This window comes from Nicotiana tomentosiformis, chromosome 2, assembly GCF_000390325.3.
Source record: "Nicotiana tomentosiformis chromosome 2, ASM39032v3, whole genome shotgun sequence".
Taxonomy (NCBI): Eukaryota; Viridiplantae; Streptophyta; class Magnoliopsida; order Solanales; family Solanaceae; genus Nicotiana; species Nicotiana tomentosiformis.
In genome coordinates, this window is record NC_090813.1 from 59,482,595 (window position 1) to 59,494,419 (window position 11,825).

At 37.0% G+C, this 11,825-nt stretch overlaps 2 protein-coding genes across 6 annotated transcripts; both read left to right on the forward strand.

Annotated features, from left to right (window-relative positions):
- The first annotated feature begins 565 nt into the window (after positions 1 to 565).
- Positions 566 to 3,414, forward strand: LOC104112450 (bZIP transcription factor 17). The gene is made up of 2 exons (XM_009622377.4): positions 566 to 2,447; positions 2,873 to 3,414. Exons 1-2 carry the CDS (start codon positions 638 to 640, stop codon positions 3,304 to 3,306), a joined length of 2,244 nt encoding a protein of 747 aa, XP_009620672.1. The 5' UTR covers positions 566 to 637; the 3' UTR covers positions 3,307 to 3,414.
- A 784-nt stretch (positions 3,415 to 4,198) lies between these two features.
- On the forward strand, positions 4,199 to 10,595 carry LOC104112451 (protection of telomeres protein 1b). 5 transcript variants are annotated; one of them, XM_070195417.1, is made up of 11 exons: positions 4,209 to 4,273; positions 4,305 to 4,485; positions 5,043 to 5,179; positions 6,086 to 6,275; positions 6,841 to 6,905; positions 7,053 to 7,141; positions 7,938 to 8,219; positions 8,521 to 8,597; positions 8,678 to 8,736; positions 9,557 to 9,709; positions 10,131 to 10,595. In XM_070195417.1, the coding sequence occupies exons 2-11, from the start codon at positions 4,332 to 4,334 to the stop codon at positions 10,344 to 10,346; spliced, it is 1,422 nt and encodes a 473-aa protein (XP_070051518.1). In that variant the 5' UTR covers positions 4,209 to 4,273; positions 4,305 to 4,331; the 3' UTR covers positions 10,347 to 10,595. The 5 variants fall into 5 exon arrangements, with proteins under 5 accessions (XP_009620673.1, XP_009620675.1, XP_009620674.1 ...); XM_009622378.4 differs by having other exon boundaries at positions 4,199 to 4,485; XM_009622379.4 differs by having other exon boundaries at positions 4,200 to 4,464.
- Positions 10,596 to 11,825: the final 1,230 nt, after the last annotated feature.

Sequence of the window (11,825 nt, forward strand, 5' to 3'; positions counted from 1 at the left end):
AAGCAGTTGGTATATGTTTGACAACATCAACTCGCTTGTATCGAAAAAATTCAAGGAACTTGAAGAGAGAACACTCTTGCAACCCAAGAGGACTGAACTAGGATTCACATTGAATCTGAACCAATATAAAAATGTCCGATGTCATTTACTTTATCTTTTTTACTTTCTGTATTTACTATTTACCTCGTATCTAATCTTAGTATGACTAATTGTCAAACCAGTCAACTACCTAGTCATAAAAAAAAAAGATAACAATTTACTCCCTCTTGTAATTTCATAGTTTGTTTGAAATCTCCGTGCAAACTAATCAAACATTGGAGATGAGAACAAAAGTTCTTTTTAAATTTTTGGTTCGTACCGGTATAGTTCATAATTGTCTTACGTTTGATGTTTTGTTATATTGTATCTAACAAATTTGGAGGAGAAAGTTTGACATATTATATTATCTCAAAAAATAACCAAGAGCGTGAAATTCACATCCTTCATCAATGCGTGAGAAGCGAGGGTAACGTACCGTTCACCTTACGTCAAGTAAGTGTAACAAACTTAAAACCCCATACTTTAGGTCCTAAAACATAAACCCTCTCCTCTCTGCAATCTCACTTTCCAAATACTTATTTGGATCTGTGCCCCGGAAATGGCAAATCCATTGGTGGCCGATCCATATGTGCCGCCGGCGAACAACTTTGCCGGTGCCTCGGATCCACCTCTGGACCAAGGAAACAGCAATAACAGTAGTAACGTCATTTGTGATGAAGCATTCAACAACGAATTCATGTTTGATGACCTCGAATTCGACTTAGATATCATCTTCCCTCCTGATGATGCTGCCATTCTCAACAACTCCAGTTCTCTTGAAACGGGTCAGATTGACCCAAATGGGTTTGGTCAACAGCTGATCCCAAGTTTTAACGATTCTTCTCGGATTTTCAAGTCGTCTCCGGAATTACGTCATGTTTCCGTCGCTGGAGGTACGTCCGAGGCGTGTCATAGCTCCGGAGGTCAAACTTCGAGTGGGTCCCTTGTTTTGACTGCAGCATCGAACCAAATTTCAGATGTCTCTGGATATCTGAATGTGCCGTCGCCCCCCGAATCTAATGGGTCTAATCATGAGGATTCTGGAAATGACAACAATGAGGGTTCCTATGATTCGAACTTCCCTTCACCGGAGTCGCAGGGTTCTGGCAATTGTGGCTCCCATGTCTCTGAAGAAGCTTTCAATTGTCCCAGCAAATCGGTAACTTCTTCTCCCATAAAATGTGTAGTAGTAGAACAGAACATCATTAAATTAGAGGAAATGATGAATACAAAAGATAATAATAAGTGTAGCTCCATATTGAAGAGGAAAAAAGTGAGTGAAGAAGATTCAAACAATGTAAGCAAATACCAAAAATCTAATTATGTGGCTGAATGTAGCAATGTGTTGAATAGTGAAGGAGGGGATGAAAAGAGGAAAGCAAGATTGATGAGGAATAGGGAAAGTGCTCAGCTTTCTAGGCAAAGGAAAAAGCATTATGTTGGGGAGTTAGAGGATAAGGTGAGGACTATGCATTCAACTATTCAAGATTTGAATGCTAAAATATCATACATAATGTCCGAGAATGCAACTTTAAGGTCACAGATGGGACCAGTGCCTTCCCCGATGCCACCACCACCCCCTGGGATGTACCCGGTGATGTATCCTTGGATGCCTTGTGCTCCGCCTTATATGGTGAAGCCACAAGGATCACAAGTGCCTTTGGTTCCTATTCCTAGGTTGAAACCACAAGCAGCAGCTCCTGCACCCAAGGGTAGTAAGAAAGTAGAGACTAAGAAGACTGAGATGAAAACCAAGAAGGTTGCGAGTGTTAGTTTCCTTGGCTTGTTGTTCTTCATGCTCCTGTTTGGTGGATTGGTTCCTGTGATAAATATGAGATACGGAGGAGTGAGAGAACCTTTTGCAAGTGGAGATCTTTCTGGAAGTGGGCACAATGAAAGGCATCGTGGAAGAGTTTTGGCTGTTGATGGGCAAGAGAACAGGAGTATTTATTCAGGAAAACATAATGGGAGGGATTACAGCACTAATTGCGGTCGGAGAGGTCAGGGAGGAGATGGTCAACCAAATTTCAATAGCGGCACAGATGAGTTTATTCGCTCGGGCAATGATAGTGAGCCTCTAATGGCCTCATTGTATGTTCCCAGGAATGATAAACTTGTGAAGATTGATGGAAACTTGATAATTCATTCTGTTTTGGCAAGTGAGAAAGCCATGGCATCTCATAGAAGTGGAGATAAGAAGAGCAGTGGAGAGACGGGTCTTGCGGTTCCTGGAGATTTGGCCCCTGCCATCCCAGGGAGGCATCCCCACCATTACCGCAGTCCTGTTGATGGAAAACGTGCTCTTGGCTCTGGGGATAAAGAGAAAGCAAAGTCAACTGTGCAGCAATGGTTCCTTGAAGGCGTTGCTGGTAAGTGCTGTTAAACCTCATTCCAATTTGCTACTTTTCTATCTTTATTAAATAATTGTATGTTTATTGTACATCATTTGTTTGTCATATATTGTTGATATATTTGTCCTTGGTTCTTTTTTTATTGGAGATCTTTCTCTCTGTACCTTTTTTCTTAACTAAACCAATATCTACAGCGCCAAATCCGACTTTAAGTCGCTGTCTTCTAAATGAATAGTGCTTTCAGAATACACATGGTTTGTACAACATGGATTACGTTCTACTCCTACAATCCATTCTTGGTTGCTGTTTATATGTTGGTGCCTAATGTTTCTAATCTTACTATATCCATGTCTCAATCAAATCTAAATAGGGCATTTTGTCTCTGTTTCGCAGCAGCCTCCCCCTGCCCGCTTACTTAAAGATTTTCTTTCTCATTTGTGCAGGGCCTATGTTGAGTTCAGGCATGTGTACTGAAGTGTTCCAGTTTGATGTGTCCTCATCTCCAGGAGGCATAGTTCCTGTTACCACTGTGAGGAATGTTTCTATGGAGCAGAGGCAGAATGCTACTACACGCACCAACAAGGGGAGAAATAGAAGGATCCTTAATAGTCTTTCTGTTTCTGGAGTAACTCACAACATTTCTGAAGAACACGTTGGAGGAAGTGGAAAGAAAGATGACTTCACTGGAAATAATTCACTGTCTTCAATGGTTGTCTCTGTGTTAGTTGATCCAAGAGAGGCAGGTGATGCTGATGGCATGATGGGACCAAAGTCCATCTCTCGGATTTTTGTTGTTGTATTGATAGATAGTGTGAAGTATGTCACCTACTCTTGTATGCTTCCATTTAAAGGATCTGTTCCTCTAGTGACTACCTGAAGATGGAGAAAGTTATGTTGTAGAAGCATCTTACAGATCCCTGAACAATTTTGTAGATTCAGGTTAAATATAGTCTTTACACACTACAAAAAGTAGTTTTACTGGCAATTATTTAGCATCAACTAACTAATCGCCAGCAATTTATTTCCAAACCTCAAATATTACCAGCAAATGCACAATTGCGACATCAGCCAGGAGAAGATCCCTTTCTGCCGGCAATTATAAGCAATGGGCGGTAGAAGAGCCACATTTTAATTTTTATCTTTCCTCCAAATGAAAACAGAAAACCCAATATTTGGTCCTTGTTCTCTCTTCTCAACTCGCAACATAAAATATGATGAGCAGACGGTTGATCATCTTTTTCCTACTTATAGCATGTTTGACCAAGCTTTTTTTGAGACAAAAGTGTATTTTTTCTAAAATTAAGGTGTTTGGCCCAGCTTTTGAAAGAAAAAAAAATACTTTTGAAGAGAAAAAAAGTAGTTTCTCTCCAAAAAAATACTTTTTTGAAAAGAACTTTTGAGAACACACAAAATAGATACTTTTTAAAAGTTTGATCAAACGTTAATTGCTATTAAAAAATACTTTTTAAATAAAATAGTCAAATACAAATTATTTTTTACCGGACGTACTTTTTCTAAAAAGTACTTTTAAAAAAAAATTCTCAAAATAAATTGATTTTAGAGACTTCCTTTATTACTACTCATAATAAAGCATTATAAGAATTAGAAGTCCTCTGAAATTATATTACTTGTGAAAATGTTGTAAATGCTACTAATATACATGCTTATTGTCCTTTAATATTCAAAACTAAAGCAACATAACAGCTAAGTCCAATATAAAATAAAATAATAACTATAGTGCACATTTTAGAATGTGTGTTTAAATATGTGTGTAGAACGCAGTGATCAGAATGAACATTTTGGCGCCCTAAAATTCCTGGCGAAGAGCACTATTACCTCGGTGGGTGTGTTTCCTCAGAAAACGAAAGCAAAGAGGAGAGATTACACAAAGTTTCTTCGAAAATGGGTCGCAGAAGTAGCGGAGATGACTACAAGTTCCTACAAATAGTAGATGCCAGAGCTGCACTCAATCAGAAAGTCAATCTCATCGGCGTTGTTATCGAAACCGGTCTCCCCAAGCAGTCCAAGGGCACTGGTCTTTGTTTCTTCTCAAATAGTACTCGTTTTCCTTCCGTTTTATAATTGAATAATTATTTATTTGACTACAACATTCTCTACACGTATTTAAATATTTCACTTTAGGGTTTATTAAATTTTTTTACTGTACTTTCTGATGCCACGTTTAGTTAAAAAGAAATGAAAGCTCTAATTTTTAAAAAAATATTTGCTTGAAAAAGCTTCACTTGTCACTGAGCTTATAAAACGAAGAGAGAAAATGGAGGTGAAGGAGAATCAAATTCTCATTTTTCAAGTGCTGTCCAAACTGATACACGTGTATGAATACTGTTATAAGAATTTAAATGCACCAATATATACAATAACTACAATGAACCATCAGCTAAAGATATCTGTTTCCTCGCTGCTTATGTGTAGCACCAGCACTTGCACAAAGTGCATTGAGTTGTTGCACATCACGCTGTGTATGCTCTACACATCACCTATTTGGGATATGTAGCTGTAGTTAATATCCTGAAGCTGTTTCTTTTTGCCACAGCATTGTGTGAAACGAACTTTTAGGCTTGATTTTTGGTTTCTTTTGTTTGTATTTTGTAGATTGTTTTTGCACCATTAAGATAATTGATGAGTCCTATCCAAGCCCTGGTATTTCAGTTAATTTTTTCGCTGAGACTATGGACAAGCTTCCTCAAGTGCTGACTGTTGGTGACATAGTTCAGCTTTCTCAAGTTGTGGTAACTAATTTTGCTCTAATATTTGCTTGTAGCCCTGTGGGTATTGGTTCATTTCTTTTATTAGTTTTACATGTAATGGAAATCTTGAACTTAGATACAGAGTAATTAAACCCTGAAATAAATGTTAAAATGAACGAATTTTCTTTTAAAAACTATGCACCACATTATACAAGGCTTAGATCGAAACTTTAATACAACCTTTTCTGATCCCGCTGGAGGGGGAGACCCCATATTATATACAATTGGCATTGTCTAGAACTTCAAAAGGGTATATGCACTCCTTTCCCAACCCAAAAGTTTGGAACGACTTCAAAATGTAACTTGAGCCCTTTCTATCGACCAGCTCATGATATTTTTATTCAATTAAATGATCAACCCAATTTCCAACCGTGGTTGATTGATATTTTGGCATCCGTCAGGATTCAGCTATTCTCCTTTAAACAGAAGCGGCTGAGCAGAGATTGCATCGTTCCTTTTTGTGGTATTTGACTTTTATTCATTCCTGGGTTAGGAGGAGCTGCCTTTGCAGTTAGTCCATCACTTGATGGATATTTAAGCCACTTGGAAGTTTTTCCTTTATCCTCTTAAGAGGAGAAGAGTTTGTTGCTTCTCAAAGTTGATTGAAGTACATTGATAACTTTGTTTTCAAAGCCCTTCTATCTGCTAAACTTTGTTATATCTGGATTCTGAACTGCTTATGAATCTACTATTATAAATATCTGGCAAAGGCCAAGTGGGAACAAATAAAAGTCAATTTCTCAAGGAAATAGATAAAGTTACTGGATTGGCCAACAAATTGAATGCATGATTTTGTCCTGAATGATGAACTTTATTGTTCTTAAGTATTATTTTCTGGAAATAAAAATATGGTGTCAATCCTTACAAGTGGTATTTGTGGGTGTGCAGATGAAAACTCATGGACCTGAAATTTATGCTTTGTTCAACAAGAAGTTCTCTTCATTTGCAATATTTGACCGAAAAGATAACTCAAATTTCCTTCCTTACCAATGTTCTTTAAAGTATCACGCTAGAGAGCAAGACAAGAAATTTATACTGGGTCTGATGAAGTGGTTGGATGATCACCAGATTGATACAGGTATTCTCATGAGCATTGCCAACTTCAGGGTGATGCTTATAACAGAATTCCGGGCTAAGTACATAATGATTATTTATTTAGCTGATGAAGGTTGCATAAAATAATGTTTCCTATGTTGATAAGTTTGTCTAGGAGTACATATCCATTATGGACGTACAGGTACATATAGTTCAATGAATTTCATGAAGTACCCTTGTCACTTGTTCGACACAGACATATCAAGACAAATAATGGATCCATGAAAGGTGTTCGGTATATGTGTGGCACATTTACCTGTAGTTATCTAGTTGCTACAACCTCTCACATAATCTCAGTTAACATTAACCCTATCCTTCAATATATTGATTACTCTTTGAAACATCAGTTTTGCTTTAAATGATTGATCCAATTGCAGAATCCCTTCCTTCTCTCCCTAGCCTCCATTAAAACTAATGGGAAAAAGAAAAAGAGAACAAACAGATGCCATTTATATTCTGGTAGTGTTTTTTCTTTTTCTTTTTTTATTTTGTTGTTTGAATTTTCGTGTCTCCCTCAGAATATGCTTACACTTTTCGTTTCTTGATAGGTTTGACTGATTTACATTCCTTGAAAGAGATCAGAGAAGGAGAACGTTTCAATTTGATCTGCAAGGTAGTTATGTGTCCTTAACGTAAGTTTTGTCCTTAAATGTATCTAGAATATGTTGGCAAGCACAGTGCGGGTCACATGTTCTTGGGTATTGACACTACATTCAAATTCACTAACACTTCCATTGCAAATTACGTTGGCATATGCAAGATTCTTCATGTATGTGAAGTTGAAAAAGATAAGTGGATGCTTCTCGTGTGGGATGGAACGGATACTCCACCAGTCACTATCAAAACAAAGTGAGCTTTTCTACTTTTCAATCAGGCTTTGTGCTAGGAGTAAGCTTGTGATGTTAGTAGAAATTTTTTAATTAGTTCACACTTGATATGAGATACTTGTGCAAGAGTGATTGATGGATTCCCTGGATATCTGAATTAGTTATATGACCACTTTGTGCTTGCAATAGGTTATATTAGGGTCTTTGTTGGAAAGAGATTTCCTTTATCTACTGTCACCATTGAACAGAAATTTGTTTTAGGTGGAAACTATTTCTTTTTAATACGCTATTACATATTTAGTAATAAAACACTAGGAGATATCTGTACTAATTTAATGCTGTTCACTCTCAAAGCAATAGTAGAGTTATTGAAACAAGTTAGGAATTGGGCTTAAGAACATAATCGATAGGCCCAACTCTGAAACGCTTAATAATATTTCAAGCTTAACTTTTAATTTTTACCAATTTAATTCAATGCCACCCAAAAGACTGAGTTGATGCAAACTAACTAATAGCCACACCTGGTTACTTCCTGATCTTAATGAGTATCACCAAAGTACCTGGATAACTGAAATTTAGATAACTTAAAAGGTCAAAGAAAATACAATGGGAACTAAAGCCTCAAATCACCCTTAAATATCTGGCCTTCTTCCAGTACTTTACTGGCCTTAAATATAACCTTTGTTGAACTAAGTACATTCAGAGAGGTTCACTGAATATCTGCGGACTGCTTCTTTCCAAGAAAGCTTTTGCATACATTATGGATGATTTGGTACCTGTTCCTGATATGCTGTGGCCTATTGTTTCATGAATTACAGGCTAGAAGAAGAATTGGAAAACCCACTTCCATTGCAGTCAGTGAACTCACCTTTGCCGAGAGATATTCTGTGTACCTTGCCGCCTCTTGGAACTGTCTTGAGGGTAACCATTGATCGTTGCAACGAGAAACTAGGCGTTAACTTTCTCAAGAGCAATCGATGGGTGAAACTCATTAACATTAGATGTGAACTTCATACAGCATTGTGGCATGCTGTTCTAATGCCCTTTACTAAGCTTTGCTACTTATCCGATGAAGATGACATCGTTTTACAGCGGATGAGGTCTTTCTTCTTCCAGTTTTAATATATATGGTAGAATGTTAGGTGTGGAACTCCTTATTTGAAAAAAAGAAAATAAATAAATAATGTTAGGCGTGAAACTCAATTGCATGATAAACATGTTCAACATCGATATTTGACAAGCATGTCATAGCCCATGAATTCATAACATGGGGGCTCATGCCGCAACATTTATCATTTCCATATCTACTCTGGCAGCAAGGTGTTTCGTAACAATCTTGTCCCGCCGGTATAATACCATGCACCTCTGAATTTACCTCAATTGTTTGCAATTACATGATAGGGATCATGATGAGCGCCGTAAATCTAAATGGGGATGGATGCCTTTGTCATGCTTTCCTTGGCCATCTGACATAACAGGTTTGGCTTGTATGCTCAAGCAATGTTTCTGATGTTTTAATTACACATACTAACGTTTCTTTTATTTCCTAAATTCGCAGAGACCGACTACCCCGATGTACCTTTTGTCTCCTTGATGAGAGTTCTGGTGAATCCAAAGGTATCTTGACCACTTTACAAGGTCATCCTTTCCTTGTGCCGTGTTAGTATTCCAATTATCGAAGATGTATTAACACTATCTTTACTATTTACTTCGTGGATGTTGCAAGAAACCTTACATCTTCTTGATTTTTTATGCACAGAGGCATTGAAACACATTATTTGCTTTCAACAGATTTTGGCTATACTGGAATAGTGTATTTAGAGTAGTGACATCCATGAACCATTTGTTTCTTCGATTTGCAAGCGACCTTACCTCTTCACCCTCAAACATTTCACATTTTGTTTGTTCTATAATTAATGCTGAAAGGGCTGAAAATCCTATTGATCAAGAAAACGGCAATGTGTAATAGTTTTTGAGCTCTTTTAAAACACCAGAAAAATTCTGTGTTATCAACTGGGTGAATCTTCTAGTTACTAAGCAGCATTTAAGGACTTGAGAAAGTTTGAGCAGTTAGCTTTATGTTCTTCCTCCCTGATTCCATTGATTCAGATGACTTCTCCCTGTGAAATTGGTTATTATGGATTATCTTTTCTTAGGTCTTTAAATGAGGATAATATAAATTTCATTTCTCCTGCTGGTTATACTACTCGCAGTAGGGATAGTGATAAAGGAGCGTATGGGGGATAAAATTGGTGAGGACAATTGGTGCTTAATGTAGTGCAAGTTCCTTTTTTCAGTTTCATTGCTCGTCTCCATGAGCATAGAAAGTTCTTAGAAGCTATACAGTTAGGATAAATCTAGTAAGATTCTTTTCTGTATTACATATATGGCTTGGCACTTTTTATCACTCTTACATCATTGAGCTTACTGCTTGAAGGTCGTAGGTAAATTTCACTGTGTAGTTCGAGTGGTAGCGGCATTTCCTTGGATAGTTGAAGATTTCCGTTCCCCTTCTGGGGTTTATAGGATCAGGTTGACCGTAGAGGATCCAACTGCCAGAATCCATGCATATCTGTATGCAGAGGATGCGGTAATAATTGTTTTTGCACTTACGATCTCTTTAAATAGCAGCACATTGGGGACTATGTTTGATGGACTTGGATATCAGTATTTTATTATGATTTATGTATTTGGAAAGTATATATAACGTACCTAAACTCATAACTAAACTGTTTGACTTTGTTATCTTGAAGCAAAATGAACATTCCGTGTGTCATAGTTGTTGATTTTGTACAAACTGAAAACTTTTTGCGTCCCAAAATATGCCTTCCCCCCCACCCCCGGGTTGATTGGGGAAATAATGAGATGGAGGCCCTTGAAGATTATAAATGTGAAGCCTCAATATGCTATATCAAGATGACTGCAGAAATGTGCTAATCTGACTGATTTGCATGTTTTCATTGTTTGAGCTACTAACTTGTCAATTGACGTGATGCTACTTCACTTTCCAGGAACAGTTTTTTGATGGCTACCCCTCTGTTTATGCATTAACAAAGAAGAGGAATTTGTTGCTTGGAACTTCTGAAGGCGATGATGGTAGTGAAATGAATGATTATTCCAGAAATCCACCCTGGATCAGATGTTGCCTAAAATCTTATCATATCGATGACAATGATGTCTGGGGTAGTAGGAACTTTCGAATTTTTGCTACCACACTAAAAGTATAAAGAGATTGTCCGTCGTATATACCTCCAGTGATTGCGTAAAATGAACATATGTATTTTGGCACTTCGGCAAATACTGATGGCAGTTGCTAGCAAGTAGGTTTGAATGACTTAACCTTATTTGGATTTTGTTTTTGCGAATGTACTCGTGCTAGTTGCCAGCATAAACTATTATAGTTTTGCTTAAGCTTAGAGATCCTTGTCATATCTTGACTTTTTTTTTAATTATTATTATTATTTCCTTTTGGTGTAGCACAACTATCTTATAATAGGCCTACTGGAGCCATCCATGCGTGAATTGAAGGATATATCACCTATACCCTTGAGCCTCGTATTTTGCTGAATTAAATTATCTTTATATTAAATAACATGTTAGGTTATCACAATAGAAAGTCACTTGTAAGAAAATGGCCCTCATATATCTCTAAATCGTCGAACTTAAATCAATTATTAGTCAACTCATTTGAGTAATCAAAATCAGTTATATGATACAAACCAGACAAGCAAGTACCGAAGACATTAGAAATTTGTACGAAAGAATGTAAAGACAGATTTTCCTTTGACCGAAATGTATACTAAATAAATATATATAAGATTGACAACCAAAATAATGAATTCCAGTGTCTTACTTATACGACACATGCAACATCTACCATCTTGGACTACATTTTAGCTTCTTGGCAGCTTTAAATTTCAGCCTGAAGGAAAGAGCTCCGGAGGCAACGCAAAAGGCATGCATTGGAACCGCCGTGCTGAATAGCTAACATAGTTATGCTAGTTATACTGTCCGAAGAGTTTTAGAATGGGAGAAGTACACAAATAGCCATTCTTAAGACCATTTAGGGATTCGCCGGTACTTATTTTGTCTTAAAATTTTGAACTAAAAATCTTAATTTCAGGACAAAACTGAAATTCATGATACATTGGCTAATTCCTAAATATCAGTCCTCTAGAATGGCTACCTAATGTCATTTCTACCAAATCATTTGATATGGTCTTATTAACCGCAAAGGAAGCAAAGGAAACAAACCCACACGCCTAAGTCCAGAGTACAGATGGAGCCATATATCTACTCAAAGAATACAAATACATAGTAAAAAGGACTACAATAAGCCGCCTCCTAGCTGCTTGCGTGAGATATAAATGAAATTCTATCATGAAACATAGATCTTTACATCGTCCAAAATTCCATCCGAATTAACTGGATTGGTAATATTTGATGCAGATGTGAAAAAGCTTGGCAGCGAATAATAAGTCCTTTTGAAGATATGTTACCGATTTGCAGTTATAAAAGACAGATCAACAGGTTCTGTATAGAGCAACGCAGGTATGAACTTAATCATATAAGCTCTTAATATCAGAAAGATGTCATAATCAGTAAATAACTAAATTATTACTGAAAAGTGAAGTAGCATCACATCAAAACAAAGCTTCGACAAAGTTGTAGCTCAAGTCACTGATGTTTAATGTCACATGATGCAT

Coding starts and splice junctions, on each gene's coding strand:
- LOC104112450 (XM_009622377.4), top strand. CDS start 638: ATGGCAAATCCATTGGTGGCCGATCCATATGTGCCGCCGGCGAACAAC. Junction 2,448..2,872: donor GTTCCTTGAAGGCGTTGCTG/GTAAGTGCTGTT, acceptor TCATTTGTGCAG/GGCCTATGTTGAGTTCAGGC.
- LOC104112451 (XM_009622378.4), top strand. CDS start 4,332: ATGGGTCGCAGAAGTAGCGGAGATGACTACAAGTTCCTACAAATAGTA. Junction 7,142..7,937: donor CCAGTCACTATCAAAACAAA/GTGAGCTTTTCT, acceptor CATGAATTACAG/GCTAGAAGAAGAATTGGAAA. Junction 9,710..10,130: donor ATCTGTATGCAGAGGATGCG/GTAATAATTGTT, acceptor TTCACTTTCCAG/GAACAGTTTTTTGATGGCTA.